The 26583-nt window shown below is 33.9% G+C and overlaps 3 protein-coding genes, 1 long non-coding RNA gene and 1 pseudogene across 8 annotated transcripts; all 5 read left to right on the top strand.

Moving 5' to 3' along the window:
* The first annotated feature begins 430 nt into the window (after nucleotides 1–430).
* LOC108195911 (magnesium transporter MRS2-1-like) lies at nucleotides 431–5054 on the top strand. The gene is given in 7 exon segments (XM_017362925.2): nucleotides 431–638; nucleotides 1341–1943; nucleotides 2859–2987; nucleotides 3082–3385; nucleotides 3388–3407; nucleotides 3511–3558; nucleotides 4701–5054. Coding segments are annotated over 6 exon segments (1326 nt in total). The 5' UTR covers nucleotides 431–638; nucleotides 1341–1349; the 3' UTR covers nucleotides 4932–5054.
* Nucleotides 5055–5762: 708 nt separating this feature from the next.
* On the top strand, nucleotides 5763–9028 carry LOC108195912 (magnesium transporter MRS2-10). 5 transcript variants are annotated; one of them, XM_017362928.2, is made up of 6 exons: nucleotides 5763–7008; nucleotides 7732–7860; nucleotides 7947–8282; nucleotides 8382–8429; nucleotides 8518–8659; nucleotides 8761–9028. In XM_017362928.2, the coding sequence occupies exons 1-6, from the start codon at nucleotides 6463–6465 to the stop codon at nucleotides 8766–8768; spliced, it is 1209 nt and encodes a 402-aa protein (XP_017218417.2). In that variant the 5' UTR covers nucleotides 5763–6462; the 3' UTR covers nucleotides 8769–9028. The 5 variants fall into 5 exon arrangements, with proteins under 5 accessions (XP_017218417.2, XP_017218419.2, XP_017218415.2 ...); XM_017362930.2 differs by having other exon boundaries at nucleotides 5769–7008; nucleotides 8552–8659; XM_064082249.1 differs by having other exon boundaries at nucleotides 5774–6389; nucleotides 6498–7008; nucleotides 8518–9028.
* A 561-nt stretch (nucleotides 9029–9589) lies between these two features.
* Nucleotides 9590–12867, top strand: LOC108195914 (magnesium transporter MRS2-1-like; annotated as a pseudogene).
* A 3735-nt stretch (nucleotides 12868–16602) lies between these two features.
* LOC135148052 (uncharacterized) lies at nucleotides 16603–17141 on the top strand. Its single transcript, XR_010285905.1, has 2 exons — nucleotides 16603–16823; nucleotides 16925–17141. It is a non-coding gene; the product is annotated as an uncharacterized LOC135148052 (long non-coding RNA).
* A 1357-nt stretch (nucleotides 17142–18498) lies between these two features.
* Nucleotides 18499–24872, top strand: LOC108195913 (magnesium transporter MRS2-1). Its single transcript, XM_017362931.2, has 5 exons — nucleotides 18499–19446; nucleotides 23384–23512; nucleotides 23596–23922; nucleotides 24338–24385; nucleotides 24482–24872. The coding sequence occupies exons 1-5, from the start codon at nucleotides 18952–18954 to the stop codon at nucleotides 24695–24697; spliced, it is 1215 nt and encodes a 404-aa protein (XP_017218420.1). The 5' UTR covers nucleotides 18499–18951; the 3' UTR covers nucleotides 24698–24872.
* The last annotated feature ends 1711 nt before the right edge of the window (nucleotides 24873–26583 follow it).

Here is a 26583-nt window from a genome sequence, read left to right as displayed (position 1 = left end):
TATAGTGGCGCACCACGTAACTCCATGTAAGAAGTCCCTCTCTGGAATGTTGGCCCTGATATATATACTCAAAGTCAAATAAATTTACTTATATCACTTAGTACAACGAACTTTTAATCAAACCTTATTTTTGTATAATTCATATATTTAACTAATGTTACAAAATAAAATTATTATCAAACTTTTCTTAATCATATCTAGTAATTCTTATATTTAACAAATAAAATCATTTTCTCTGATAAAATTTAATGATATATTTATACAAGGGAAGTTGTACGGAGACCGATTTTTCATATGAAACATCAATTATATATGGTTTCCGAAATATTCCTTAAAAAATGGTCTATGCGGAATTTTTATATTCAGTTGCGTTTTACAAACATCTACATGCTGATCACTACTGCTCTCCACTTTGCAGTATAATAAAGAGCGAGAGAGTAATTAAATCAACTGAATTACTCATAAAGTAGTGTCTTATTATATTGATGATAATATCTGGTTGGGGACACGTATGTAGCAGTAGATTTGATATTTTTCAAAGAGTCGTAAAGTTAAATTTCTTTAATTTCTTGTAATTGCCTCAAGCTGAAGCTACCTTCTCAATTCCCCACTGCCTTTCCGTAAATCCCTAATTTTCCGTCGGTAATCCTTATCTTCTTTAATTCTGATTGTTTTTTCCTTGTTATTTATCATCATCTGTTTTAGTTTATTGTAAATTACTCCTGATTCCTGATTTTGTTTCATGTTTATTTCTGTTTCTCAATTTAGTTGCCAATTGCTTGTTTACTGTGTAAGAGAGAGAGAGAAGAGAGAGATGGAGGGAGGGAGGGAGGGAGGGAGGGGGAGAGAGAGAGAGAGAGAGAGAGAGAGAGAGAGAGAGAGAGAGAGAGAGAGAGAGAGAGGTGCCAGTTACTGTCTGGAAATATATTTAGTTAGAAACTCAGAAGATGCCTATAATCATTTCATTTGTAATTTGATATGTCAGCAATGCAAATATTTATATGGTTGGTTTCAAGTCATTGCTAAAAGAGTGGAAACACTCTTTTGTCTTGTGCACTGCTTTGTCATATGTGAGGAACTGAGGAAGTGAAACATGAGTGTCAATGTATGAGTGATCGGATAAAATTTTTAACAAGTGTTCATTATAAATGCAATTTCGAGAAATGTAATATTGATGTTGGTGTTCTCTATTTTCCTGAATAGAGGCGATAACATTTGTACTTTGTTTCTTAAATCCCGGTAATAGTCAGTATAAATTCAAGAAGGTAGCTTATGCTTTGCCTTTTAAATAAACATTTTTGTTGGATTTATTGCCCATTATGGTTTGTTTATTTGTCTAGAGTTCTATTATGAATGACATCAAAGAGCGGCTTCTCCCCCCTAGACCTGCTTCTGCTGTAAATCTCAGAGATGCAGCATATAGACCTTCCGGGACGGGCCGTCAACCTTATCAAGCAGTTGATGTTTTGGGTTTGAAGAAGCGGGGCCAAGGTCTTCGCTCGTGGATCCGTGTTGATACATCAGGGGACTCTCAAGAGATTGAGGTTGATAAGTTCACTATGATGCGTCGATGTGATCTACCTGCTCGTGATCTACGCTTGCTTGATCCGCTATTTGTTTATCCCTCAACAATTCTTGGGAGAGAGAAGGCCATAGTTGTTAATTTGGAGCAGATTCGATGTATTATTACAGCTGATGAGGTTTTACTTTTAAATTCTTTAGATAGCTATGTATTGCAGTATGTCGTGGAGCTACAAAGACGGTTGACAACTTCTGGAGCAGGGGAAGTTTGGCATCCTGAAGGTGCTGAGTTGACCCAAAGAAGAGGAGGCAATCGTTATATTGAGAATATGCATGACAGCAACTCACCCGATTATTTGCCCTTTGAGTTTAAGGCACTTGAAATAGCTCTAGAAGCTGCTTGTACATTTTTGGATACTCAGGTGTGTGACACGCTTTTTTTTATTGCTCATATTCAATTTAAGAATTAAAATGTCTGAGCTCCTTACGACATGAGCTTCCTGTGAATACTGTATATGTTTGTTATCTGAAACATGCTTATTGCAGTTTGCAGTTTTAATTGTCTAATATATAAAAGAGGCAACACAATAGGCATATTCAGAGCAATATATAAAAGAGGCGAGATATTAAGCATCAATTCTACAATATTAGGACATAAGATAATTAAAAAAAACAGCACACAAATAAAACCTCGGGAACCCTAAAGTGCCAAGTCCTTGATTCACTTACCTCAGACCTTGCTTCCATGGGTTTCCCAGCCCAACAGTAAAGTCGGCTCATACGACATTGTCTTAAATTGTGCAGTCCACAAGTCTTTAGTCACTACTAGCTAGACCAGATTTAGAGAAGCCAAATTTTTTCCCTACAGACTTTGAACAATGGGGGTGCTAAGAGACAATTAATAGGTAGATTTATGTTTCCATGAAAGGCAGTTTCGGGAAAGAATATTAAATAGGGTCGAGTTGTCTATATTATGAAGAAAAGAAGAGTCGGAAGGTTTATATGTATATATATGTACATATAACTGCTAACTCCTGTGTTTTACAATGTATGAGGCTGTCCTCTTATAAAGAACTACAAGACTTTCTACCTTATCTTGTAACAGTAGCAACTTGGTGGCTGCTCTTGCAGTCTCGCTACAGTGCCACTGATGTCCCCATGCTGTCATGGTAATAACATAATTGCACTATATCATGCTGTGCCTGCCTTGCCAGCGACGCTTGTTTGTGTCATTGTGCACATGCTTTCTTCTTGAAGTAAACATGATCCGTGTTTGCTGACAGCCTTGCTGCACTTCTCAGATTTTCCTATTTAATACGAATTCAAATTTTTTTCAGGCAGCAGAATTGGAGATCGAAGCCTATCCGCTGCTAGATGAACTGACGTCAAAGATCAGTACCTTAAACTTGGAGCGAGTTCGTCGATTGAAAAGCAGACTTGTTGCGTTGACACGAAGAGTTCAGAAGGTAACATGTTTGCACACTGCTTATTTCTTTTCTTTTTAGTTTATGCGGGTGCTGGAGATTCTTCATTTTCATTCTGACTCTTATTATCATATAGGTTAGAGATGAGATAGAGCAGCTAATGGACGATGATGGAGATATGGCTGAAATGTACTTGACTGAAAAGAAAAGCAGAATGGAGTCAGCTTCCTTGTATGGTGATCAGGCTATGTCAGGATACAGATCTAATGATGTCGCATTCTCTGTTTCTGCTCCTGTTACTCCTGTTTCTTCACCCCCTGATGGGCGAAGGCTTGAGAAATCTCTGAGCTTGGCTAGGAGTAGGCATGAGAGCTCGAGGAGTTCAGAGAGTGCGACAGAGAGTATAGACGAACTAGAAATGTTGTTGGAGGCTTATTTTGTCGACTTAACAAGCTGACATCGGTATTCCTCACACAAAGTTACATTTCCTTACAATTTTGTTGTCTACTGGTAATTCCTAGGTTGGATGTAAGTTGTTTTTAAACTTTTTGTTTCCTCATCTCAGCTGAAGGAGTATATCGATGACACCGAAGACTTTATTAACATTCAGCTGGTATGTGTTCTTTCATTCTATTTATCAACTAAATCAACCATTTAATGTTTTTTGATGTAAAAGCCTTCAAGTGAATCCCATATAGATCCACTCATGCGAATTTGCTTTAATCTTTCATATAATTAGATGGCTGACTGGCGAATTTCTTTAGTTATCTGGAACATTAAATGTAGACAGTACCCACACACACGTGTATTCAGAGCATCACCAACAATCTCCTTACTACACTCCTAAGTCATATTTTTAGGGAAGATGTGTTGAGATTTCACTCCAACAATCTCCTAAGTCTTCCTCAAATTGTTAGGAGCTACAAAATCCTCCTCATACTTAAGATTCTCTCTCCTCTCCTCGCTTCATTCTTTATTAATATATATCAAACTTGGCCAACTTTTACCACCATCACATTTCTTTATTCAAAATATTACAAGTTCATTTAATAATATAATAATTTAGGAGACATGGATAAGGAGACTGTTGAAGAAGAATCATATGAAAATTGAAAGTATCCTAAATAGTTACTCCCGACCCTCCGTCCCCTGGATAGTATACATTGGGGGACGGGAACGCGGCACAGACTTTAATGCTCCTGTAAAGTGTACTTGTGCAATTTATATATATATTTTATATGAATTAAAGTTTGGATGTTAAATTTTTATTCAGTAAAAAAAAATTCAAAAATAAGTTACGGAACTATATTTTATAAGAGCATTGAAATGCGCGTCGAGCAGTTGAAAGGAAACGTATAGAATTAAACGGGACAGAGGGAGTAGGATTCAATAATTTATATTATTTTTGAAGAGGATGTTAAGAGATTGTTGGAGTTGCTGTGAGTGTATAATTATTTTCTTAACTTTGTAATTTTCTTATGAGGACCCCACTGGGTTTTTTTTCATATTGACCGAGTCTAGAAGGATTTTGTACTGCAGCATTTGGTTTCAGTCACAAGCACCTTTGCTCTTATAGCTCAGTTACCCAGAAAGTGTACTTGATCATAAGCAAACAAGCATTTGTATTAGCATGTTTGCTTGCCCATAATATGTCGCGTTAGAAAAAGAATGTGAATATGTTCTTTGCATCCAAAAGAATAAAATGCATATATTTAATATCATATGAATAACTTACACCATCTCTTTTGTTGATAGGATAATGTACGAAACCAGCTCATACAGTTTGAGTTGTTACTCACTACCGCAACATTTGTTGTAGCCATCTTTGGTGTGGTAGCAGGGATATTTGGCATGAACTTTGAAATACAACTGTTCCAGTATCCAAAAGCATTCAAGTGGGTCCTGATAATTACTGGAGTCACGGGGTTTGTCATATTTTCTAGTTTCTTATGGTTTTTCAAGCATAGACGACTGATGCCGTTGTAGATGATGAGACTGGGAGAACAGTATCCATTTTTGTATGCAGAACTCCCCTCGAAGCAATGCTTCTCATATGCTACTTAATGGTATCTTTCAGATGTTTAATCATATATGTTCGGTCTATCTGTATTTTACTCTTATTATCATAAAATGCATTCAACTAATATGTAAGAAGCATAAAAGTCTATAAGGAACTTACTGCTGATTCGCCTGGGGAGAATGGAGTGGACAGATAGGAAAATTGTGGACAAAAACTGAAGGGAAAAAAGTGGAGGTTGGAGGGGAAGAGTGAAAAGTATGTGAGAATGGGGCGTTGTTTAACTGAGAGTAGAATAAAAAATTAAATAAAGTCTCTCCTAACATAGTTAGAATTACAATACTGTTATATTCCCTTAAAATTTTCACTCATCCCACAAATTCAGAAACTGTTACTTGCACTGCAGAGTGCAGCCTGCAGGTGAACACTTGTACTGTGATTCTGTGTATAGTTGCAAAATAGCTCTGGTTCCCTAATTTGTCCAATTCATTAACGAGGACATTTGTTTTCTGCTCCCTCCCTCTGTCCTTTACTTTTTTTCTTTGTGGGTTGTTTTATCCAATTCTTTATATTTTCAAAAATAGTCATCATTTTCTTAATATCCTCTAAACCATTTGTAAACAGATGCCAGAGACGGAGAGGGTACTTGTCCTATATACTTATTTATTTAAAATAATTAATCAAAATCAATTTCTCTGGGAAGCCATATCCATTTCTTTATATCCAAAGAGAATACTCCCTCTCTCCCACGGGATGTATAAGTTTATAATTTGCCCACATTTCGAAACTTCTCTAAAGTATATTTTTATGGTGTTTTTTAAATTATTCTTTTTGAATAAAGTTTAAATATCAAAATTTTATTCTAGAAATCTTTTTTAGAAAAATATTATGAAATTATACTTTAAAAGAGTGTTTTTGAAAGTTACGTATACAATTAATTTAAATCAATTTAAATGAGACAGATGGAGTAGGAGACACGTGGGCCCGGCTCAGAAATCAAAAAGGCAGACGAAATGAAACAACATGCTAGAGCAGACATATCCATGTCTTATAGAATGCGAATGACATGCCGGAAGACGAAGAGATGATCCACTACAATGTCTTACACCAACTAAATCCACTACAGTGTCTTACACCAACTAAATGTTTGAAGATGAGCTTTTCATGATTGGGTTTGGCTCGTGTATGTCCATGGGGACATGCTCAGCGCTAAATTTGATGTATTTAGCTTGTTTTGATTGGTGGAGCTTTTCCACCCTGAGTCTGAGGAGCTTTTTAGAAAAGCTTCATTCATATGTTTTTAACTCGTTTATTCTCTTGGCATGAAACACCAGCAGTCATTATAAAACACCAGTGGCTTTTAAATTAAATAATTATGTCAACTATGTCGATTTGCAATTTCAATGGTTCTTCTACAACCGGGGAAGGTAGCTGATATATTTCCTATTATCATACAGTTTTGCTCATTATATTTGTTTATTTGTTTTTTGATGTCTTGTCATGGCTGACCTGAAAGAGCGGTTTCCTCCTCGTAGACCTGCTTCGTCGAAAAACTCCAGGGATGCAGCATGTAGAACTTCTGCACGGGACCAGGGTCTTCGCTCATGGATCCGTGTTGATGCATCAGGGGAATCCCAAGTGATCGAGGTTGATAAGTTATCTATGATGCGTCGCTGTGATCTCCCTGCACGTGATCTACGCTTGCTTGATCCATCATTTGTTTATCCCTCGACAATACTTGGGAGAGACAGGGCGATAGTTGTCAACTTGGAGCAGATTCGATGTATTATTACAGCTGATGAGGTTTTTCTTTTTAATTCTTTGGATATTAATGTAAAGCAGTATGTGGCGGAGCTGCAAAGACGGTTGCCAACTGCTGGAGTAGGGGAAGTTTTGCAGACCGAAAGTGCTGAATTAGACCAAAGGGAAGGTGGAAACCGATCAATTGAGAATTTATATAGCAACAACTCGCCTCATTATTTGCCATTTGAATTTAAGGCGCTTGAAGTAGCTCTGGAAGCTGCTTGTACATTTCTGGATAGTAAGGTGCGTTAAAACAACTTGTTTACTAATTTTTTTAGCTTAACTGAACCATTTGTTAAGTAACCAACTTATTTATAATCTCAAGGACATGTCTGTTTGAAGGGATTATAATCTCTGATAACTACCTTAGTTTCTCTGAATTTAAAGGATTACAATCCCATAGAACAATATTTCAATCATCTTTGTGATTCCTATAGTATTACAATACCTTCTCTCACAAGGTATTATATTTCCATAGAAATAATTCAGAAAGATAACCAAATATGAGTCAATGGGGTTATAATTCCTTGTATTTGAGATAAATAAGGTAATAGTCAAAGATCATAATATCTTCAAACAAACATGACCTAAGATATTAGAGAGAGGCTTTACATTATTCAACGGCTTTACTAGGATCATATATTTAACAACATCAAAACAAATGTTTATGTGGTTGTAATTACTAGAGCAATCTTACTGCTATTTCTTAGTTATAAATTTGCAATGCAATGACCATTAGTCAAGAAGATCTTTTCGACAGCCATTATAGATTAGTCAGATTCCGGCTTGAAGTTCAGTTATCATAATTGCAATATCAGCACCAATTCCATTAATGTGATTTTTGACAGCTAATTTTCCGGACTTTGTTTCTGTGAGTTGGAACATTATCTGTGCTTGCTGGCACTCTGGCAGCCTGACTAGATCTCTATGGATATAGAAACATAATAAATACTCAAAATCTTTCAGGCATTAGAACTGGAGATCTCAGTTAATCCGCTGCTAGATGCACTAACGTCAAAGATCAGTACCTCAAACTTGGAGCGACTTCGTCAGATCAAAAGAGGACTTGAAACATTGACAAAGAGAGTTCAGAAGGTCACATGTTTTCTCACTTCTTATTTCTTGTTAACTTATGCCGCTGTTAGATATTCTTCATATTTTTTTAACCTTTATATATATAGGTTAGAGACGAGATAGAGGAGGTGATGGATGATGCTGATTATATGGCTAAAATGTATCTAACTAAAAGGAAAAGTAGAATGGAGTCAACATTCTATAGTGATCCTTCTACACCAGAATATAGATTCAATGATGTCGCGTTCTCTGTTTCTGCTCCTGTCACTCCTGTTTCTTCACCCCCTGATAGGCGTAAGCATGAAAAATCTTATAGCTTAGCTAGGGGTAGGCATGAGAGCATGGGGAGTTCAGAGAGTGCTACCGAGAGTGTAGTAGCTCTAGAGATGCTGTTAGAGGCTTATTTTGTCGTCATTGATAGCACTCTTAACAAGCTGACATCGGTATCTACTGCATTTACAATAAAGTTACATTTTACTTTCTGAATTTATATCAACTCTCTTGTCATATTCCGCAACTAATTTATGTTCTCCTCATCTTAGCTGAGGGAGTATATTGATGACACAGAAGACTTGCTTAATTTTCAGCTGGTAAGTGTCTTTTTTTGTGCTTGCAAGTATAAACAACTTTTGTTGCTTGGTTTTTGTTGTGGACACACTCACAACTTTTGGTTGACAGCTGCTCATACAGTTTACGGTTTTGCTCGCTACAGCGTCATTTGTTGTTGCTCTCTTTGGCGTGGTGTCGGATTTTGAAACGTATATGTTCCAGTTCCGGAATTCAAAATTCAAGTGGATCATGATAAGTACTTCCGTGACAGGTTTTGTCGTATTCTTTAGTGTATTGTGGTTTCTGAAATACATCAAAAAACCTTTCTGGATGATGTGAGCTGGGAGAAACAATTTCGATTTTTGTATGCAGAAGGATGATTGGAAACAAGCAACTACCACATATCGAAAAGAAACCGTTCCCATATACCTCGTTGGTGTATAATTGTATTACAGATTAGCTCATTCTCTAAATTTCAATTTCTAATCAGATAATCACCCCAACAAGCCAACAAATATGTAAATTCTGAAGCTCTATTAGGAATTTAAACAATGTACGCTCTTCCACTACCCATTCACTGTTATTATTTTGCTATCATTCAACTCATTGCAAAATAAGTGACCACTCGTTGCGGATAGAAGGGTTCGAACTCGTTGTTTTTTTAATATTGTTTTATTCTTTTTTGCTTATAATTTCTAGTACATGAACTTATTGTTTTTTTTTCTTATTTTCTTATAATCTCTAATTTAGATCAACTTAAATAAAAATAAGTAGTGACTAGTAAGCTGACTTGCTCCACACACTTGTTCTATACACACACCTGCACTCACAAGATAAGCTTGAACACTAAGCAACCATTCCACACAGCAGCCACCATATACACTCACCCCTCACATTCATAAATAGCTTATTTTCCGTCCATTTACTCCGACGCCTGTACTTATTTTCACCGCGAGGCTCAAACCCCTTGTTTTGTAAGCTTCCCATCCAGCATCAACACCGCAAGACACCAGTACGGCAGTACACGGCGGAGGAGGCACCGGAACGGAATCTCGAGTTATCAGTGATGAATGAAGATGACTAAGAGAGGAAGGATGACATGAAAATAATACAGCTCGTATTATCAATTTGATTTTCCCGTGTAAAAGATTGTTGGATTAGAGTTGGTGGGTGAGTTGGACTATAGTATTTTTTTTTGTTTGTAGTTTTGTCTACTGGGCTCATGTAATGGACTCTTCGTTAGCTGCATGAACTCTTTGAAGTCTTTATTAGCATTTGCTTTGCAATAGGCTATGGGTTGCACTATTAATATGTCTGGTTATAAACCCATAGCTTAAATTTCTAAGTCTTTTTCGATTTTAAGCTAAAAAATGTCGAATAAATAGAGAAGGTACGTCTCTGGTGGCTAAAAGTGTTTAGTCTTCCTTTTCAATCATCGATTTTATGTCTGTAGTGGAGAAGGTATGCCGTCGTTATAAGCTCCAGTGGCTTTTAATAAAATAATAATGTCAGAATAATGTTTGTTAGGAACTTGAAATGGCTCTACTGCAACTACCAGAAGGTAGCTGGCATATCTTTTATATGACATTTTTGCTCATTATGTTCTATTTCGTTTTTTAGAGTTCTTTAATGGCTGACCTCGAAGATCAACTCGCCCCTGCTAGACTAATTGCACGTAACCTTGGTCTTCGCTCATGGATCCGTATTGATACATCAGGGAACTCCCAAGTGATCGAGCTTGATAAGTTATCAATGATGCGTCGATGTGATCTTGCTGCACGTGATGTACGCTTGCTTGATCCGTTATTCGTTTATCCCTCGACAATTCTTCAAAGAGAGAATGCAATAGTTTTGAACTTGGAGCAGATTCGATGTATTATTACAGCTGACGAGGTTTTTCTCTTGAATACTCTAGATAGCCACGTATTGCAGTATGTGGTGGAGCTACAAAGACGATTAACAACTGCTGGAGCAGGGGACTTATTGCAGCCCGAAGGTGCTGAGTTACGCAAAAGAAGAGGAAGCCGATTTAGTAATATTTTTGACAGCTCTACTGATTTACCCTTTGAATTCAAGGCGTTTGAAGTAGCCTTAGAAGCTGCTTGTACATTTTTGGATAGTGAGGTGCGTAAAACAACTCATTTATCAATTTCTTTTCTTCAATTAAAGCAGTAAATCTGTTCAAGATTGTCATATCTGGAGCAATTGCATTTTGCAGCTATATATGTGTAATGCAGACGTCATTTGTGAAGAATATCTTTCCAACGAACATTAAAAAACTATGATCGGACTCAGGCCTAAATTCAGTTATCATAATTAGAAGTTAGAACCTCAGCACCATTTACATTATTTTGATTTATGACAACTAAGTCTAGCATCTGGACTTTGTTATAATGCTTGAAAGTTATGTTGGTTGGTTTCAGAAAGTACTCTTAAGTGTTTTATCTCCTGAAAGTGTAGGAGGAAATCAAGGGTCAAGGGATGGGAAGAAATGGCTGTAACAAAGTATTTAATCATGAAAATACTATTATTGCAAGATGTTGCTGATAATTAATGAAAAATGGAATCATGAAAATTATTGGCACAATCATCTCTCAACACGGGAAATTTGAAAATTCACTTGAATATTATTGATAAGCTGGGAACTTAGTGAAAACTATAGGGAAAACACTGCCACAGGGATAGTTGAGGGGTGGATTAAATGATGCAAAGCACTCCTACTATACTAATAAAGGAGTAACTGATAATTATGCAATCAGCTGGTTACTATTTCTTAACATGTCCACGTATCACACTCCGGTGAACAATTATAGTAGTTCTGACTTCTGCTAAGAATCGCTTCACAACTCACAATACTGATTCTTTTTGTGAATTTTTTTTTATTGTTTTAAATATGTATAGTTATACCGCATATGAGTCAACGGTGTGAGTGTGCACAATGAATTGAGATTCAATATCTTCTCATATATTTAGATCTAATAAAACTTTTAAAATTCGTCAGGCAGCAGAATTTGAGATTGACGTCTATCCGCTGCTAGATGAATTGACGTCAAGAATTAGTACCTTGAACTTGGAGCGAGTTCGTCGGTCAAAAAGCAGGCTTGTTGCATTGACACGAAGAGTTCAGAAGGTCACTTGTTTTCCTGCTCTTTTTTTTTATAAGTCCATACAGGTGCTAGCTACCCTTTTTCATTCTTATTCTTGTTCATATAGGTTAGAGAGATGAGATAGAGCAGCTAATGGACGATGATGGAGATATGGCTGAAATGTATCTCACTGAAAAGAAAAGCAGAATGGAGTCGGCTGCATTCTTTGGTGATCAATCTATGTCAAGATTGACATCCAATGATGTCACACAATCAGTTTCTGCTCCTGTTAGTCCTGTTTCTTCACCCCCTAAGAGGAGGCCTGAAAAATCTTCTAGCATGGCCAAAAGTAGGCATGAGAGCATAACTAGTGCAAGCGAGAGTACAGTAGAGCTGGAGATGTTGTTGGAGGCTTATTTCGTCGTCATTGATAGCACCCTTAACAAGCTGACAGCGGTATATATCTACTGCAGTCGTCAAAAGATCAAGTAAAATGCAAATCGGTGGTTGTACTATACTGCTTTAGTGGCTGGTTTTTGAAATCAATATGACTAATCATCAAAAACAGTGGCCGGTGTTTTTTTTAGCTAAATAACAGCAACCAAAGTTTTCTTCTTCTATCTTCCCAAAAAAGGTGAATGACCACTGTTTTTAAGATAGATGTGATGTCTAGCTGCCAAAGTTCTACATTAGGTAGAATCCGGACACCGATATTACGATAGACTGTGGTCTGATACAATGTTAAGTGATTAGTTTTCCTAAAATCTCAGAATTTTAGGAAAAGGCTTTTATCATCATTATATTCAAACTAAATTATATCCCTTAACCAATTTTTGTTTTGTTTTCCTCTTCTCAGCTGAAGGAGTATATTGCTGACACTGAAGACTTTCTGAACTTTAAGCTGGTATGGCTTCCTTTTTTCTGATTATTAACTAAATTCAGTGTGTCGCAATTGTGGTGTTTTAATTAGTTGAAACGTTGCTTGGATACTTTTTTCGGTTGTAGGATAATATACGAAACCGGCTCATAATGTTTGAGGTTTTACTCGCTACAGCTGCATTCATTGTTGCCGTCTTTGGTGTGTCATCGGATTTTGAAACATATTTGTTCCAGTATTCAAAACTCAAGTGGATCCTGATAGGTACAGGAATCACAGGGCTTTTCATATTTTCCAGTGTTTTATGGTACTTTAGAATAAGAAAGCCGTTCTGGATGAAATGAGTGGGAGAAACAACATCAATTCTTGTAATGTGGTTATGCCCCAAATTCCTAGCTCTGTCCGTGATCCAGTTCCTCAATTCATTTGGTTAGATGTGGTTTATTTAGATCATGCAGACAGTGACAGTGACAGTGACAGATCCAGTTCTGATCCAAGAGGGGTCAATTTTTTTTCTTTGATGAGTACATATATTGTGGGAGTAAAAGATTAATGATTTTAGGGATCAAAATCTGTGACTATGATTTTTCATGATATTATATCAAATGCATTCGACTTTCTGAAACAATCGTTGTTAATATGAACCACAATTCCTAACAACATTTAAAACAACGCCACACTCTAATGTTTACACAACATTGTCAAACTCTAAAGTTAAACAACATTGTCAAGTAAACAAATGACAATATAAACTAATGCGTTGTAGTTGCTCTAAGGACTCCTTATTGTAGTTTATTTGGATGGAACGAAGCAACGAGCCACATAAAAGGAGTTTAATTTTCAAGGAGTTAAATCTCAAATTGGTCAGTCACTGAAAAAGAGTTTAATTTTCAAGGAGTTAAATCTCAAATTGATCACTAAAGTGAGGACTCGACTTATCAGGGACTCACATGCACTACTATAGTAACTGATTATTACAAAAATATTAACTTTTTTGACTTCCCAGACGGAAATCAAAACGTGGCACACACAGCTTGTATAGGTAGGATTAGACTAACAACGGTAGCTTGTTTGTGTGTATATATATCAGCCAGGTTTTTAACATTGAACCAATTTTACTACTTGCTAAAATCATTTTAATTATTTTTTTCAACTGACCATTTTTCTGAAAACACAAATTAAAATAATATAATTTTGTCATTTACCTTATCCGTAATTTTCTGCCTATTTTTTTGGATCTAAAAATTGAGCGGGCATAGTCTAAAGTTGGACACACTTCATTGGGGGCAAATTTAGCGTGATTCGAAAATCCAAATTTAGGACACCTACTTTATTATAAAATAATGATTATGTTTATTACTATATCTTTCATTTATCAGATTTAAAATTAATCTATGATTAATATTTAATTAATAATAGTTTATAATTAATAAAATTAATATTTTAGTAAAAACTTACAGGAAAGCAAATTTCATTGAAATTTTTTAAAAAAAAATTACATTACATGCATAAAATAAAAAGTACATAAAATGCATAAAATAAAATTACAATATTAGAAAATGATTAGAAAACAGGACGATAAATATAAATTTTGATTTAAATGAATATATTATTTTGTTTCCTCCGAGATAATCAAAATATGTTCTGTAACTATTCGGAAAATTAGTATGCGTCAATATATTTTGTTTATTAATTCGAAATATTAGTTGTTTATCTTTTTTAAGAAATCGACAAGCATGTTATTTTGTTTAATAATATTAATAATTAAGTATATAATTTAATTACTTTTACATATGTTAAAAAGATAATTTAATTAATCAACAATGATTTAATTAATTAAATTTAATTAATTAACAATAATTCAATTAATTAACCATGATTTAATTCATTAACAATGTTAAAAAATAATTTACTTAATTTAATTAATTAACAATAATTTAATTAATTAACAATGATTTAATTAATAATTAATTAACAATGACCGCACCTGTACGTACACGAACTTATATTTCTGTTACTTGTATTATTGTAATAAACTGAGGAACGGCTGAGTTGGACTGCACAGAGATGCCAATTTTTTAAAGTAGAAACAGATTAGAATAAAGACGGTTTCCGTCAAGTCAACTTGTCAAACTAATGTTTCTGTGATAATCCGTTACTATAGTGGTGCATATGAGTCCCTGATAAGTCGAGTCACTAAAATGAGATATGGGTTTCACTTTAGTGACCAATTTGAGATTTAACCTTATTTTCAAGTGTTAAATTAAAGACTAAGTTCAGAGGTCGAAAAATAAATTGAAGAAGATTGTAACATATTTGAATTTGAATCTTATATAATGGAAGAAGCCTTTATTTCAATCTTTGTTGTTCAGTTATTTCCAACCCGTGCGTCTTTTGGTGTAGAGTATTATTCCAGATATATTTTTAGACAAAAAATTTCAAGGAAAATCAACTCAGACAATTTCGTTGGGTGTGGTATTGGACGCCGCAAATTTGATGAAAATGACATCAAATATCAATGTGGAAGAATACGACCCGATCTATCACTTTATAATCCAAAATGCTAGATCTTGTAAGATTTAGTTTTTTTTTCCGAAAATCAAAATGTTAAATCAATTAATATTAAAAAATGATATTTTTTGTCATATACCGCGGTTCTGCTATTTTAGATATCAATGATATGTTTCGTGACATACCAGCAACCTTTTCTAAATCGTGTTATCCTTTTTATTCTATTCCGACCAAACGCTTTCGATCGTATTGCAGACTTGCAGTCAAACACATAAGATAACTGAGGTCGTACTCATCCAAAAGAATTACTCTATTGTTGGCAAAAAAAAAAAAAAAAGGATTACTCTATTGTTTACGTATAATTATTCTCTTTATTTAAATTATAATATAATCTCATAAATTATAATTTTCTCAATTTGAAAAATATATAACTATACTAAAATTATAATCCTTTCAAATAAATAAGTACTCACAATTGATCAGCCACATCTTTACTCTCACTGCATTTTTTAAGACTGTGCTCATCCCACCTGGTGTCTACCTGGTGATATCGAAGCTTCACGGAACCTAAGGATTTCGAATCCTGTGCTAAAGACACTGTTGCTAAAAGAAATTTAACAAAAGTTAATGGCACTGTCTAACCTTATACGAAGGCTACAAAGAACCCAAGCACAACTCTTTCTCTCCTGCATCCTATCCCCAGTAACTCAGAATGTTTCGTCTTCAGTAACCCCATCAAACTTCCATCTCATTCAGACATTTCATCGAACAGCTATGCTACAATCTTGTTATATTACTAGAACTATTCATTCTGGCACAGGAATGAACAGTGTCAGTGTTTACGAAGTAGCCAATTTTACTCGCACTATCAATGAGGACCGTGCGTGTCATGTTCTTAAGTTGTCTAATTTACTTAAGAAATTTAGTGGGTTTCCTTCTGAAGAAGAAGAAGCTACGGCATTGCTTGATGATTCGGGTGTCGAGGCTGATGAGAGTTTGGTTTATTCAATGATTTGGGAATTCAGAGGGGAGTGGAAGATATCGATATTGCTGTTTAAATGGGGTGAGAAATGGAATTGCAATGGTGGGAGGAATTGGAGCTTGATTATATGGGTGTTGGGTAATCATAAAAAGTTAAACATTGCTTGGTGTCTGATCCGGGACACTCATCCAGAGTGACCAAGTTTCATAGACTTTGTAGTCCTGCTTTTGGTGTTACAGTTACGTATTCCCATAATGTGCTTAGTTATACAAAAGAAAAAAGGCTTTTCTACAAGAAATTGACAACACTTTTGGTTCTTCTGTGCATCCTGCAATAGAAGAAGAACCGCAAACATTATTTTTTTCATTTTTGACTATTTAAGAGCATCTCCAACGGTGTTGGCTATAATCTTTGGTTAAATTGAACCCGTAAGACATTATGTAAAATTTGCTGAAGACATTTTGCTACAATGGTACTGGCTATATTGGTTGGCTATAATTTAAAAATAGTATGTTATTAATAATTTAAATTGTTAAAATAGAATATATCAGTTCAATATGGTAATAAATGATGTACAATCTTTTTACAGATTTTCTTAAAGACCTGTAGAGGTTCGACAAAGAGGTTGGCTAAATTTATAGACAACAGCTCATCATGGTTGGAGTTGAGTTTTTGGAGCTGTTGACTAAATCTTTTTATTTTAAGTATGTCAATTCACTTTTTAGACAAGGGTTTTAGATGGTTGAAGATGCTCTAAAGAAACAATGCACGGATTATGACAAAGTATCATATAAATGACTTAGATACACCTTTTGGTTGACGGACCATGAACGAAATCTGCTCATACAGTTTACAGTTTTACTCGCTACAGCGTCATTTGTTGTTGCTCTCTTTGGCGTGGTATCGGATTTTGAAACGTACATGTTCCAGTTCCGGCATTCAAAATTCAAGTGGATCATGATAAGTACTTCCATGACAGGTTTTGTTGTATTCTTTAGTGTATTGTGGTTTCTGAAATACATCAAAAAACCTTACTGGATGATGTGAGCTGGGAGAAACAATTTCGATTTTTGTATGCAGAAGGATGATTGGAAACAAGCAACTACCACATATCAAAAAGAAACCGTTCCCATATACCTTGTTGGTGTAATTAGATATATAATTGTATTACAGATTAGCTCCTTCTCTAAATTTTAATTTCTAATCAGATAATCTACCCAACAAGCCAACAAATATGTAAATTCTGAAGCTCTATTAGGAATTTAAACAATGTACGCTCTTTCTGTTACTTCCACTATCCATTCACTGTTAATATTTTGCTATCATTGAACTCATTGCTTGCCTATAAGCACATGTGACCACTCATGCTGAAACTTGGGGATAGAAGGGTTCGAACTCATTGTTTTTTTCTTTTTTGCTTATAATCTCTAATCCCCCCCCCCCCCTTTTTTTTCTGCTTATAATCTTTAATTTAGATCAACTTAAATAGCAATAAGTAGTAAGCTGACTTGGTTGTTGTGATGAATGAAGATGACTAAGAGGGGAAGGATGACATGAATATAATTCAGCTTATGTTATCAATTTGGTTTTCCCGTGTGAGATTGTTGGATGGGTTGGAGTATTAGTATTTTTATTTTTTTTTAAATTCTACAGGGCTCATGTAATGGACTCTTTATTAGCATTTGCTTTGTGATAGGTTATGTGTTGGACTATTAGTATTTTTTGTAAATTTATTCCTGTTAATATTTTGCTATCATTCAACTCATTGCTTGCCTATAAGCACATGTGACCACTCATGCTGAAACTTGGGGATAGAAGGGTTCGAACTCATTGTTTTTTTCTTTTTTGCTTATAATCTTTATTAGCATTTGCTTTGTGATAGGTTATGTGTTGGACTATTAGTATTTTTTGTAAATTTATTTATTTGGCTCATGTCATGGACTCTTTATTAGCATCTGCTTTGCAAAAGAAAATTTGTAAGGCTCTTCATTATAAGGCTCTTCATATGGGTTATAAACCTATAGCTGAAACTTCTAGTCTTTCTGGATTTTAAGTTAAAAGGTGTCTAACAAACAGAAGGTACACCAGTAGTGGCTAAAAGTGTCTAGTCTTTCTTTTCGATCATTGATTTTATGTCGGTAAGTAGTCGTTATAAGCTCTAGTGGCTTTTGATAAGATAATCATGTCAAACTATGTTTGTTGGGAACCTGAAATAATTCTACTTCAACTACCAGAAGGTAGCAGACATTTCTTTTATATGACATTTTTGCTCATTACGTTCTATTTTGTTTTTTAGAGTTCTTTAATGGCTGACCTCGAAGATCAACTCCTCCTTGCTAGACCAATTGCATGGAACCTTGGTCTTCGCTCATGGATCCGTGTTGATACATCAGGGAACTACCAAGTGATCGTGATTGATAGTAAGTTATCTATGATGCGTTGCTGTGATCTTCCTGCATGTGATCTACGCTTGCTTGATCCATCATTTGTTTATCCCTCGACAATTCTTGGGAAATGACAATACATGTGAACTTGGAGCAGAAAAATCTAGAAGTCCCCTCCTAGCGGCAAATGTGAATCCATACACACATTCTCAGTTACAAGGAGTATTCTTACTTCTAAATTCCAACCTCTATTCTAGTGTGCTAGTGCCTTCTTATTTATAGTTAAACAACATGATCCGCTTCTACACAAGTTTGGAGCTTTCAATGACCTGAAAAGGTCAGCTTGAAGGGGAGTATTGAGTCTATTGACCCACACCATTCCAACTATCACTCCATGTCACCTCATCAAGTCCACTTGTCATTTATTTACTTGCTTTTTTGTCCATTATTGTATTTGTGTTATGTGTTACTATTCCTGGTATAAGATGAGATAGGTTGTTAGAATTTAAGGATATTACCTTGCATGTGCTTTCATACCTGATCATATGCTTATAATGGGTTGCAGTGGCAATACTTTATTTTGAATGGTGGAGACAAGATTTGTTAGGCACGGAGCTGCACTATCTTCTCCACATTTCCTGCATCTTAGATCTTGCACTCATCTAGATTTAATCAACAACAATTTTTTCTCATTATGTTCTATTTCGTTTTCTATAGTTTTTAATGGCTGACCTCGAAGATCAACTCGTCCATGCTAGACCAATTGCACGGAACCATGGTCTTCGCTTATGGTTTCATATTGATGCATCAGGGAACTCCGAATTGATCGAGATTGATAAGTTAACAATGATGCGTCGGTGTGATCTTGCTGCATGTGATGTACGCTTGCTTGATCCGTTATTTGTTTATCCCTCAAGAATTCTTCAAAGAAAGAATGCAATAGTTTTGAACATGGAGCAGATTCGATGTATTATTACAGCTGACGAGGTTTTTCTCTTGAATCCTCTAAAGAGCGACGTAGTGCAGTGTGTGGAGGAGCTAAGAAGACGATTAACAACTGCTGGAGCAGGGGACTTCTTGCAGCCAGAAGGTGCTGAGTTACGCAAAAGAAGAGGAAGGCTATTTAGTAATATTTTTGACAACTCAACTGATTTACCCTTTGAATTTAAGGCGTTTGAAGTAGCCTTAGAAGCTGTTTGTACATTATTGGATAGTCAGGTGCGTAAAACAACTCGTTATCAATTTCTTCTATTCAGTTAAAGCATTAACTCTGTTCAAGATTGTAATATCGGGAGCAATTGCATTTTGTAGCTATATATGTGTAATGCAGACTTCATTTGTGAAGAATATCATTCCAACGAACATTAAAAAACTATGATAGGACTCCGGCCTAAATTCAGTTATCGTAATTAGAAGTTAGAACCTCAGCACCATTTACATTATTTTGATTTATGACAACTAAGTCTAACATCTGGACTTTGTTTATAATGCTTTGAAAGTTATGTTGGTTTCAGAAAGTATTCTGTTGAAATTACTCTTAAGCGATTAATCTCCAAGAACGTCTGACATTGTTGCGAGATGTTGCTGATAATTAACGGAAAATGGCATCATGAAAATTATTGGCACAAGCATCTTTCAACACGGGGAATTTGAAATATCACTTCAATATCATTGAGAAGTACTCCCTCCGTCCCAGCCAATTCTTTACGTTTAGTTTGGGCACGGAGGTTAAGAAATATGTATAAAGTAGTGGAAAAGAGGAAGAAAAGTGGGTGAAGTGGTGGGACCCGTCAATTTTTAATGAATAAAAGAGAGATAGTGGAGTAAAAGTAGTGTGAAAAGGGAGTAAAAGTAGTGTGAAAATGGAGGAAAAGTTGGGAAGTGGTGGGACCCATTGACTATTTTTGGTAAGTTTTGGAATGTAAAGAATTGGATGGGACATCCCAAGAAGGAAACTGTAAAGAATCCGGTGGGACGGAGGGAGTAGTTGGGAACTTAAGTGAAAACTAGAGGGAAAACACTGCCACAGGAAAGTTGAGGATGGAATTAAATGATGCAAAGCACTCCTACTATCTATACTATACTATACTATAATAAGCCAACATGGGTATAATTTGTAATCCAAGATTTTAGTTATATTTTTTGATTTGGTACTCTCCTTTTGGTACTACAAGTCTACAGATGTGGAGTCTATTAGTTTTATATTGTTAAACAGTTTCAAATACTAAAAACACTCATAATAATACATTATCATATAATATTTCATTAAGAAATTAAAGAAACTACAATTTATTTTCCAAGTCTAAGCGCACTGTATAGTGACTATAGGAAGCACCAGGAATCAATATACTTATATAAAGGAGAAGCGAGGGGCGTGTAGGTGGCGCCTCTCACATCGCTCCGTTCTATTCTTCTAAGTTTCTGGAATTTTTGGATGAAAAATATTAAAAATTAGAACTACTTTTTTTAGTTTCAGGTATATGAGGAGCAAGTTTCAGAATCTAATTTTGTTTCACATTATTTATGGAATATAGTAGCTTGAAAGTTTTAATTTGATTTTGTTTCAGATTATGTAATTATGGAACTACCTTTTTTAGTTTCAAGTATATTAGAAGTAAGTTTCAGATTTCTAATATTTTGGAATTTTTGGATGAAAAATATCAAAAATTAGAACTATCTTTTTTAGTTTCAGGTTTATTAGAAGCAAGCTTCAGAATCTGATTTTGTTTCAGATTATTTATGGAATATAGTAACTTAAAAGTTTTAATTTAATTTTGTTTCAGATTATGTAATTATGGGACTACCTTTTTTAGTTTCAAGTATATTAGAAGTAAGTTTTAGAATCTGATTTTGTTTCAAATTATTTATAATATAGTAACTTGAAAGTTTTATTTTGATTTTGTTTCAGATTATTTAATTACGGGACTATCATTTTTTAGTTTCAGGTATATTAAAAGCAAGTTTCAGAATCTGATTTTGTTTCAGATTATTTGTGTAATATAGTAGCTTGAAAGTTTAATTTGATTTTGTTTCAGATTATTTAATTATGGGAAAGAGTAGCACACAAGTCTCTCTGCACCTATAAATACCCTATAGATTGTAGGGTTTTGTATCATCTAAACACAACCTCCTCTATTTCAATTTCAATCTGAATTTGTTTAAGATTATTTAATTATGGGAAAGAGTAGCACACAAGTCTCTCGATGCCGTTCTTCTGCAACGATAAGTGAAGGATGTTTATAGAGTATTAAAAAAATAAAGGTTGTTGCAAACAAAGGTAATTATAGACCGTTATGTGGGAGTCGACAAATCCAAACACGGGAAAAGAATCTTGACATGATATAGGTTGTTGCAAACAAAGATAGTTATAGACCGTTATGTGGGAGTCGACAAATCCAAACACGGGAAAAGAATCTTGACATGATATTGATGAATGATATCATTATATTAACTATTAGTGATGTATATTTGTTGGTTATTCCTTTATAATATTTGTTTTGTTTATCGGATATGTTTGTAGTTGTTAATTTTTATATGATTTACTTTGTATACGGGAAAAAATTATTCCTGCACAATCTGTTTGCTCCGTTCAAGCAACTTTTAACTGAAGGTTGTTTATACAGTATTATAAAATAAAAATTATTACAAGTAAGGGTGGTTATAGACCGCTATCTCACGGATTTAGTTTATATGTTTTTGTGCACAATCAATCCAAAAAAATTGGAGGAAGGTGACAATGTATGAACATGATTACTTTTGAAAAAAACACAAATAACATTAAGATTCGTCGTGCATTAAATTGTTAATACGTGTATAAATTTATTTACATTTTTTCACCATGAATTATATTCTAATTTTGCAATTTTATATATTAGTATTGGTATTACATCAAGATTTTTATAATATAAAATTTATTTTATCCCACAAATATTAACTTGGAAACATTAATATACATTTTATAGACAACCACAAAATTATTTTATTCTACAAATATTAATATCGCATCATTAATATAATTTTTATAGACCGCCGCAACGCGCGGCTTCTCAACTAGTTGAATTCAAATAATACAATGACAAACTTATATAACGTAAACAAATTTAACATAATAAAAAAACTAATTAAACTTCAAACACATAAATGTAATTTAACAAGTCGAAAAACTAATTAATCTTAACAGACAATGAACCGCATGTTATCATAAGCACAACATGAATCTCATCTATACTATCTATCTATACTATAATAAGCCAATATAAGTATAATTTGTAATCCAAGATTTTAGTTATATTTTTTGGTTTGGTACTCTCTTTTTGGTACTACAAGTCTACAAATGTGGAGTTTATTAGTATTATATTGTTAAACAATTTCAAATACTAAAAACACTCATAACAATACATTATAATATAATATTTCATTAAAAAATTATAATGATGTTATAAGTAAAATTATAAATATACAATTTTAAATATCTTTTTTTAACAAGAACATTCATATAACTCTTTTTAACTTTAACGTGTTCTATTTCAATATAAATACGAATCATTACATAACTCTTTCTAACTCTAATCTTAAAAGTTATTGTTGTCAAAAAAACCAAAATTACAAAATTACGTTTGAAATTCGATTAATTAGATTACGGAATCTTTCAAAGGTATTACACGATCGGCTATGTTTGGAAAAAATTTGAATTTTATGATTTTTTTTTTATTTTTTATATCTACGTGTACTAAATTCGGATTAAATGTACATATATATATATATATTCAGTTGAATAATATAATTTAATTAAAATCCAATCCATTAATACTAAAATATTAATAAAATGATGTTAAAATTTAAATTATAAATAATAAATTACGAAATATATATCCGCCCGTGCTTCGCACGGGTTAAAAGCTAGTACTAATAAAGGGGTAACCGATAATTATGCAATCCGGTGGTTACTATTTCCTAACATGTCCACTTATCACACCCTGGTGAACAATTATACTACTAGTAGTTCTGCTAGGAATCGCTTCACAACTCCCAAGAAATGTACTGATTCTCTTTTGAAATTTGTACTGTAGTATTGTTTTAAATATGTGTACTTATACACGCATATGAGTCAAGGGTGTGAGTGTGCACAATGAATTGATACTTTAAGATTCGTCAGACAATAGAATTGGAGATGCACATCTATCCCCTGCTAGACGAATTGACGTCAAGGATTAGTACCTCGAACTTGGACAGAGTTCGTCGGTCAAAAAGAAGTCTTGTTGCATTGACACGAAGAGTTCAGAAGGTCACATGTTTTCCTGCTCTTTTTTTTTATAAGTCCATACAGGTGCTAGCTATCCTTTTTCATTCTAATTCTTGTTCGTATAGGTTAGAGACGAGATAGAGCAGCTACTGGACGATGATGGAGATATGGCTGAAATGTATCTCACTGAAAAGAAGAGCAGAATGGAGTCGGCTGCATTCTTTGATGATCAATCTATGTCAAGATCCGGATCCAATGATGTCACGCAATCAGCTTCTGCTCCTATTAGTCCTGTTTCTTCACCCCCTAAGAGGAGGCCTGAAAAATCTTTTAGCATAGCCAAAAGTAGGCATGAGAGCATAACTAGTGCAAGCGAGAGTGTAGTAGAGCTGGAGATGTTGTTGGAGGCTTATTTTGTCGACATTGATAGCACCCTTAACAAGCTGAAAGTGGTATAATTCTACTGCAGTCGTCAAGTCGTCAAAACATCGAGTAAAATGCAAATCGGTGGTTGTCTAGCTAAATAACAGCAGCCAGAATTTTCTTCTTCTATCTTCCCAAACAAGGTGAATGACCGCCACTGTTTTGAAGATAGATGTGATGTCTAGCTGCCAAAGTTCTACATTAGGTAGAATCCGGACACCAATTTGCAATTTACTCTAAAGAAAGTTATTTTCCTCTTACTCTAGTTCATGTGATCACATCTAGTGGAAACCCCTGTCAATGCTCTAATACTTGATACCATGTTAAGTGACCAGTTTTCCTAAAACCTCGAAGTTTTAGAAAAAGGTTTTTTTTTATCATCATCATTATATCCACACTATTCATATCCCTTAACCAATTTCTGTTTGGTTTTCCTCTTCTCAGATGAAGGAGTATATTGATGACACTGAAGAGTTTCTGGACTTTAAGCTGGTATGGTTTCCATTCTGCTGATTATCATTGTGTCGCAATTGTGGTGTTATAATTAGTTAAAATGTTGATTTACTTGGATAATTTTTTCGGTTGTAGGATAATATACGAAACCGGCTTATAATGTTTGAGGTTTTACTCGCTACAGCTGCATTCATTGTTGCCGTCTTTGGTGTGTCATCGGATTTTGAAACATATATGTTCCAGTATTCAAAATTCAAGTGGATCCTGATAGGTACCGGAATCATGGGGTTTTTCATATTTTCCAGTGTTTTATGGTACTTTAGAATTAGAAAGCCGTTCTGGATGACATGAGGGGAAGAAACAACATGGATTCTTGTGATGTGGTTATGCCCCAAATTCCCAGTCTGTCCCAAATCTAGTTCCTCAACACAGTTGGTTAAATATGGTTTACCAGTATTTTAAAGTATTTTTTTTCATTCATGAAATCCGAGGGTATTCGATTGAGATTGTTTGAAATCTATTAAAATCTTGAGGTATTCAATTGAGATTTTAAATTATGCTTTAAAATCCGGTAGTACTCAATTGGGATTGTTTAAAATCCATTAAAATCTGATGGTATTCAAATGATGATGGATTTTTTTGGATTTCATAAAATGATGGATTGTGTGGCATTCTTCAGTGTATTTAAAGTTTTTTGAAATCCCACCAAAATCAATCCTATCAACTCTGCGACATTTTATCAAGAATCCGCATAAAATTAAAATCACATACAATTCATTAAAATCCATTGACTAAAAACAATCCGTCAAAATCCCAATCGAATACAACCCCGTCAATGTAATTTTAATGGATTATTTTTAATTTATGAATTTTAATAAATTATATCAGATTTTGATTTTATGCGAATTCTTGATAAAATGTCATAAAGTTGATATAGACTTTTTAGGTATTAAGCATGATACTTCAAAATTTCATGAATTTTGATGAGATTCAAAAAATTTAAAATACACCGAACAATCTCACAAAATTCATCATTTTATTATGTTCAAAAAAATCCATCAACATTTAAATATCATCAGATTTTAATGAATTTTGAACGATTCTAATTAAATATCTATCAGATTTTTAGGTATAGTTTAAAATTCTAACAGGACATTACAAGATTTTGTAACATACTCCCTCTGTTTTTTTTATATGTCACTTTTGACTTGGGCACCTAACTTTAGGTGAGTTGACCGGCTAGTAAAAATTATTATTTTTAATTGATTTTTTTTTGCGAATTAAATTTTGATTATATATTTTTATTCAGGAAAAAAAAAATTCAAAAATAATACTTTTAACTACCCGATCAAAGCACTTAAAGTGTGTGTCAAAAATTCAAACGTCGTATATTAAAAAAACAGAGGAAGTAATTCAAAATCCAACAACTAAATACATTTTTGAAAATTCGAATATTCTTGAATTTCATGAATGACAAAAAGTTACTTAAAATTCCAATTAAATACACGGCTTGATCACGGAGTGAGACGCAGATCCAGCTGTGATTTAAGAGGAGGTCAATTTTTTTTTCTTTGGTGAGTATATATATATATATTTTTTTAAGTAAACGATTTATGATTTTACTATATCCATGAGGGGCCAAATTTTGTGATTTTGGCTCTTCATAATACTAGTTGAGAAGCCGCGCGTTGCGGCGGCCTATAAAAATTATATTAATGATTTAATATTAATATTTGTAGAATAAAATAATTTCACAACTGTCTATGAAAAGTATATTAATATTTCAAAGTTAATATTTATAGGATAAAATAAATTTATACTATAAAAATCTTGATGTAATACCAATACTAATATATAAAATTGCAAAATTGGACTATAATTCATGGTGAAAAAATGAAAATAAATTTATACACGTAATTAACAATTTAAACCATGGCGAATCTTAATTTTATTTGTTTTTAATTTTTGAAAAGTAATCATGTTCTTACATTGTCACCTTCCTCCAATTTTTTTGGATTGATTGTGCACAAAAAATCTAACATAAATATAACTACCCTCTTAAAAGTTGCTTGAACGGAGCAAACAGATAATGTATGAATAATTTTTTCATGTATACAAAGTAAATAATATAAAAATTAACAACAACAAACATGTCCGATGAACAAAATAAATATTATAAAAGAATAACCAACAAACATACATCACTAATAGTTAATTTATTGACATCAACCATCAAT

The sequence above is a fragment of the Daucus carota genome, chromosome 7 (assembly GCF_001625215.2).
Source record: "Daucus carota subsp. sativus chromosome 7, DH1 v3.0, whole genome shotgun sequence".
Classification (NCBI taxonomy): domain Eukaryota; kingdom Viridiplantae; phylum Streptophyta; class Magnoliopsida; order Apiales; family Apiaceae; genus Daucus; species Daucus carota.
The sequence above is the reverse complement of the archived record's forward strand: the minus strand, read 5'-3'. Positions and strand labels throughout refer to the sequence as shown.